This window comes from Astatotilapia calliptera, chromosome 10 (genome assembly GCF_900246225.1).
Source record: "Astatotilapia calliptera chromosome 10, fAstCal1.2, whole genome shotgun sequence".
In the NCBI taxonomy this organism is placed as follows: domain Eukaryota; kingdom Metazoa; phylum Chordata; class Actinopteri; order Cichliformes; family Cichlidae; genus Astatotilapia; species Astatotilapia calliptera.
Window position 1 is genome coordinate 23,065,801 of NC_039311.1, and position 6,832 is coordinate 23,072,632.

The window sequence follows — 6,832 nt, forward strand, 5'->3', positions numbered from 1 at the left end:
TTTAAGTACGGTTTGTATCTTCCGTCCAAACGAGTGTGTTTGTTTTGATTCGTGGCCTGATAAAATGGTGACATGCTCCCACAATGCATTGCGGCGTGACGTCAACTCCAAAGCCCTATAACAGATTTTATAAATCTCAAATTTTACGTTTGAGACTTATAAAATAGTAATGATAATTCCATAATTAAAATTAGACGAGTTAACAAACAAAAATAACCCAAAACAGTGATAACATAAAATCATTACAAGGCAGTCCAATCACGAAACACAATCGTAGTTAGCCAATCAGAGCGGGTGACAACAGATTACGTCACAAGTTGTAACTTAAAGACCGGCGGGAACCTTGTTGGATCTTTCCGAATCTACTTCGAGGGACACAGACGGCTTTTACTGTATAAAACGTAAGTATCTGACTTCTAACTCCGTTAAATGTCATGAATTCCGTTTTCATGGATGCCTGGATGTTAAACTCAATTGTTACACCTGGTAGAGCAGAACGCTGATCGTTTTATTAAAGATGAAAGACTTTAGACAGTTTTTCAGCTCTCAGTAATGCCACAGTGATCGTTTGATATATGGAGTTTAGTTCCAGACACGGCTAGTAACGTCAGACTGAACAACCGGATTGAATTTTGAGGGTGTTTTTTTACTACCCTTAATACAATATAGGGCAAGACACAAGATCTAGCCATTTAACTTGCTGTCAATATAAAGACTGTCAAAGTACCAAAACTTAATCTGACTTTTCTTTCTTTTTCCTATGTTACGTTTCTATTGCAGAGAAATTCATTATCAATAAATTCACATTTACTATTGACAGTAATATATTAGTGGGTGTCATAGTTGATGAACTTATTGTCTCATGGGTGTTTAATTGAAAAAAAGATCTAAATGTATTAATGAAAAATAATTTCAGTCCTAATTTTTTATATGAAATATTAAGATCTTAACGAATTTGACAAATCTTCAAGATCTATAACAGTTTTATAAACTTTAAGATGTTAAGTTTGAGCTGTGAGTCTCTAACTTTGCTTAAGGCTGGCACTCTGCCCTGGCAACAACACTTTCTAGCACTTTCTCAATTAAGCTATACAAAAACTGAATAACCAATAGGAATTAAGCTAAAAGAGTTAAACAAAAACCTAATGGAAACCATATTCTGAATAACTTCATCTCCCACAATGCCTCTCGTCAAAAAAGCCATTTTCTTACAGAGGGTGAGACTGAAGTGAAAACAGGGTACATTACTGTCTTTCTATTGGCTCAAATGATTAACACAGGGGACCAATAGAGAGAGGCACAAATAATTAACACAGGGGACCAATAGAAAGAGCCACGTTTATGTGTGTGTGTGTGTGTGTGTGTGGGGGGGGGGGGGGGGGGGGGGGGGGAGAGAGAGAGAATGTATACTGAAACAACGAACAATAGCTAGGTTTCATTTGACGTAGACGTGACGTCGACGTAAAGCGCGAAATTTGACTGTCGGTCGGAAGTGAAAAAGATAAGCGCAAAATCACAGACAGACAGTACGCAAAATGCCTATGTCCTGTTGTGTTTACGGATGCTCCAGTAGGTCGACCAGAGAAACTGATAAACGGTATTTTAGGGTACCAAAAATAGCCCAACGAAGAGGAGAAAAATGGAAAATTCTAACCGAAAAACGTAGGAAAAAATGGATTTTAAATTTACGTTTACAGTCGGGAGGAGCAGAGTCTGCCAATGCCCGTGTCTGCAGCGACCACTTCGTCAGAGGTAATGTTATGTTTGCAAACGAACTTATTAGCATTAGGTTGTCGTTAAATTCTCGTTTACTTAGTGCTTTTAAGTTAGTAGTCTAATATTGACTTGATTGGGACTATAGGCTGCCCAAGTGCTTTGGATGACGAAGAGTCGGAGGACTGGGCTCCGACGGTCAATCTCGGCTACGAACGAAAACCCAGATCGGAATCAGTTCTCAAACGAGAGAAAAGAATGAAGCTTAAGGCAGAACAGCATCGATGTGCAGAGGCGATTTTGGATATGCAACAGACGGCTGAGAATGGTTTACCTTGAAACAAACAACTGTCACTCTAACGAAGTCCTAAGGATGTGGCATGTTTGTTGACGTTAAAGCCGCTACCGCTAACTGTTAGCGTGTTTAAGATAAAGCAATATAAGAACAAACACTCACCCTTGCAAACACCAAACTGTATCCATCACGGAGACGTTTTGTTCCAAGGTTGTGGACCCACCCGCTGACAAAAAAATTGTACGCCTCCAGACTCTTGAAAGCTTTCATTTGCTGCCTAGTGTAGTAAGAAGTCTGGAGGACCAAGTAGTTGGTGATATCCACAGCCTCGATAGTAGGCAAATCCTTTACTTCTGTGGTGTATTCGGACATTTTCAAAGAATACGGATCACGTCCGATATATTTTTTAACTATCTGTTTATATCTCTCCCGAGAAACGGGGTCTAAAGTTGCACAATAGCTGCTCTCCTGACTCTCCACAGTGTCCTCCATGTTTACTTCCGCCCTCCACTCAAAAATCGCGCTGCCTCCGCACGTCATCAGAACCACGTGACCGCAACCCAACTATTTAGGCATTTCAATAAAGTTAAATCATCTCTGCTCTTTAGAAATTCAAAGCCACAGACCAAATTGTGAATAGAACTGTAATTTCACTGTTTCACTTCAGCAGCATCAATCTTTGCACAGACAATCTTCATATGATGATTTCTTGTTTATTGTCAGTATTTTCAAAGGAGATTATATGCTAGAAAATACAAAAAATAAATGAATAACAATTTGGTGAGAAAAAACATTACTTTCACCAACTTGTCTTTGCTGTAATATTTAGATTAATTCATAGAAGTCTTAGAACTGTCAGCTTTATTTTAAAACCAACGTTGTATATCAAAAAAAAAAACTTTTAGACAGGCCTGTGTTTTTGGCCTGTCATTTTTAAGCAGGAACCTCAGAAAGGTATTTATGAGTTTTGTTTGACATCAGAAAGTAAAAAGACTGCACAAAAGCTACACGTGTTACCATATTATATGACCCTTGCTATAATAGAAATGTATTAACCCCTTAATATTTTTTTGTGTTGCTTTTTTTTCAGAATGGCTTTGACAAAACTTCTCAACAACCGCCCTGACACGCCATACTTCCGGCCACCCCCACTGCACATAAAAATTTTAAAGTCCTGTGACCAGCTAAAAGTCATTAGCTGGGACTTCAAAGATGCAACACCAAAACCCCTGATGACAAAGACGAACACCATTGCGGCGATCACCGATGGCCAGACTGTGACAAAGGTCACAATATTTGAAGCACATGCCTCTAAAGTCCAGCAGGGGGGGTCATTTATTATGAGAGGCCATGAACTCAGTGGCACAGGCCCCCCTTACAACATTAGTGTCACACCCAGAACACAATTTTTTAGGGCACCGACCCTAAGTGTGAGGGAAGGTCTAGTAAAACAAGCAGAGGATCTTCTGCATCCTCTTGCTCCTCTCACCTCACTCAACATGAGCTCCACAAATGACGGACTCATGACAGTTCAAGGGGAGGTGGTGGAGGTAAGTATTTGTGGTTCCATCAGAATTTACATGGATTTAGGTTTCCAAATAAGCCATTATTGCCAGTATTTTTTACAGTGAAAATAATTTGGGTTTTTGCTGTCAAGCAGAGACTAAATTCTGTTAAGATTGTTAAGCACAATTTTTAAAAAATATTTTCCTCAGAGCATTTCTGGCATTTTTGCAGCCAATTTGCATTGTGCCTACGTACATTTGTGTTGTAAGGGCTAGATTTTAATGAACAGTCTCTACTTGATAAATAATTATTTATTTAAAACAGAATAATTATTTTATACACTTCTGTATATAAATTCGCACAAAAGTCTTAATCTAAATATATCCTTTATAATAAAAATAAAAGCAGATACAACAGAAATGGTCAGAAAGTACCCTGAATTGTTCATAATGGAAAACAAGTAGATTTTATATACCTGAAACTGGCAAACTTTTCATTTATGTTGCTGTCACTTAAACTAAGTTGCAAAATGTATTGTTTATAGAAGGATTTCCTACAACCTGTTTCATAATCACAGTATATGAAAATCATCCTAATGACCGATACAGATAAAACTGCTTCTGATAAGATAAATGGCAGAATACTTAACAACAACCATAACATAATCTAAACAGATTACTGAAGAAATAAAAACCTATCACAGATAACTACACTGACTATTACTGACATTAAATTTCAATTTACTTTTCAGGTTTCTGCTGTAAAGAAGGTGCTGTCGGGAAAAGAATACGTTCCCCTTAAAAATCTGCAGCTGAAGGAGGTAATGATGGAATTTAAGTTTTATATTGAAAATGGTTAAACTAATGTGACAAATTTGACATTGCTGGTACAGAATGTATGAGGCTGTGAGCTTTTTTTCTAGTTACTGGACTTGTTATCATTTAATTAATTAATGAATCTTTAATTCTGTCATGTTTGTGATTTCAGGATGGTTTTGCCATGACAATCTGCCTCTGGAGGGAGGCAGCTGCCAATAACTTCAACGTGGGAGACCACATCAGCGTCTCTCACGTTAAGCATAGACAGTCGTCTTATGGCATACATCTTCAGAGTACAACATTTACAAAGATTGAGGTATGAAGAAGCTAAACCTTTGTTTGTCTTATCAACAAATGTTTAAAACTATGTTTTCAAATTTGACATAACATTATATATATTTTATTATCTTACACACACACGCACGCACGTACGCACACACACACACACACACAAACACTAGATAGATAGATAGATAGATAGATAGATAGATAGATAGATAGATAGATAGATAGATAGATAGAAAAATTCACCACTCGCCCCTGCGGGTGGTCAATCCTTCAAGCTCGGGTCCTCTACCAGAGGCCTGGGAGCTTGTGGGTCCTGCGCAGTATCTTAGCTGTTCCTAGAACTGCACTTTTCTGGACAGAGATCCCGCACCACTATGTCCGGTTGGCTAACCAACCGGACATAGTGGTGCGCAGTCCTGGGAAGAGCTAAGATATTGCGCAGAATCCTCAAGCTCCCAGGCCTCTAGTAGAGGACCCGAGCTTGAAGGATTGACCGCCCGCAGGGGCGTGCTGGGTATTTTTTTTCTCCAGGTGAACATAATTAAGCATTTTGGAATTTACTTACCTGGATGATTGAGCATGCATCAAGACATAATGTGTGTATGTATGTGTCTTGGTGACTTAGTGAAACCACGTGATGACCATAGGTTTTCTTTTTTTCTTGTTGGATAAAGAAACCCAACGTTTTCTGGGCTAAATGTGTGCCTATGCTGTGTCAACAGACAAAAGTCGAGGAGCGAGCTGAAATTCTCATCATTGGTGTGGCCACGGCAGAAATGCCAAACCACCTGGAGGTGTTACTGGAGGATGGAAAGACCCTTTACATTCAAAATGAGCTGTGGAGTCCCTTTGACAAGGAACTGGAGGAGGCAGCAATCAAAGTCACAGTTAAAATAAAGGGAAACCATATTGTACATATTCAAAAATATCAATACGAATAGTTTAAACAAAACGTACCGTTCCTTTGTTCAGAAATGTGATTGTATTTTATAACTTAAAAAGTATGAATTTTTTTTCCTATCAGTATTTATAATTTTTAATGACATTTTGTTAAGTTCTCTACTATAGTTAACACTGGAAAATACTAAAACTGTTAAGTATTTATATATTAAAAATTCTACATAATAATCTTATATTTGTGTTTGTTTGTAATTTTTGGAACACTGGAAGTCTATAAAATGTTTTTTAAAAAAAGAAGAATAACAGAACTGATCAAGGCTTAATGTTGAATTTTGTAGATAATAAAGGGGGCAGGTCTATAAACAATATTTGATTTGTACCTTTTGAAAAAGCCAACAAATTCCTTCCATTATTGATTTTAACATTCCTGCTCTTTTAATTTTTAATTCAAATAATTGTGGTAGGGCAAAATGATGAACTCGAGATTTCTGGGTGAATATGATATCAATTAGAATAGAATAGATTAGAATAATCATTTAATTGTCCCACAAGGGGAAATGTGCTTGTATCAGCAGCACAAAAAAAACCCCCACATATACAAACAGAACAGGACACAGAACAGAAACAATTGTTACATATTTACATCATGGACAATAGTTACCAAAGCAGAGTACAGTACAGTTGTTAAAATTTGAGTACAGATCGAGTGCAAACAGAGCAGGATACTGAAAAATGTTTAAATAGTTAGGAATATTTAGAATTAGAAAACTGCAGATTGTGTATCGTACTTGTGCATTAAAAAGTAGACATATAACTCCCAATAAGTGGGTGTATATATATATAAACTGAGAAAAGTAATGTACATAGGTGTAGATCAGCAGGTGGTTCTCCTGAAACCAGTGGACTCAGTACAGACCTGTGGTGATGACAACTATGGCAGAGTTGTCAGAGAACTTCTGTTGGTGGCAGCGTGGGGAGGTGATGGAGAAGTCTGCAGTCTAGGAGGTGAAGAGGAACAGATCCATCACAGTTCCCTGTGAGGCCACCGTACTGCAGACAGTGTATCAGAGACACAGCCCTGTGTCATCACATACTGTGGGCGTTCTGTGAGGTAGTCCAGTATCCACTGTCCAACAATTGAAGCATCCGTTGGAATTGTGAACATATCCTTGTTTGCCATGTTTATGTTCACAGGCTATTTTAAAAATTTATACATATATATATATTTATACATGGGAAGTGAGAAACAAAATATGTTTTCTGATTTGTTGGAGTTTTTTGCACATACCGTGTGGCAAGGATAAACAACATA

At 37.8% G+C, this 6,832-nt stretch overlaps 1 protein-coding gene across 1 annotated transcript; it reads left to right on the forward strand.

Annotated features, from left to right (window-relative positions):
• Window positions 1-240: 240 nt before the first annotated feature.
• LOC113030538 (uncharacterized) lies at window positions 241-5,690 on the forward strand. Its single transcript, XM_026182066.1, has 5 exons — window positions 241-401; window positions 3,099-3,558; window positions 4,266-4,334; window positions 4,502-4,648; window positions 5,343-5,690. The coding sequence occupies exons 2-5, from the start codon at window positions 3,100-3,102 to the stop codon at window positions 5,559-5,561; spliced, it is 894 nt and encodes a 297-aa protein (XP_026037851.1). The 5' UTR covers window positions 241-401; window position 3,099; the 3' UTR covers window positions 5,562-5,690.
• Window positions 5,691-6,832: the final 1,142 nt, after the last annotated feature.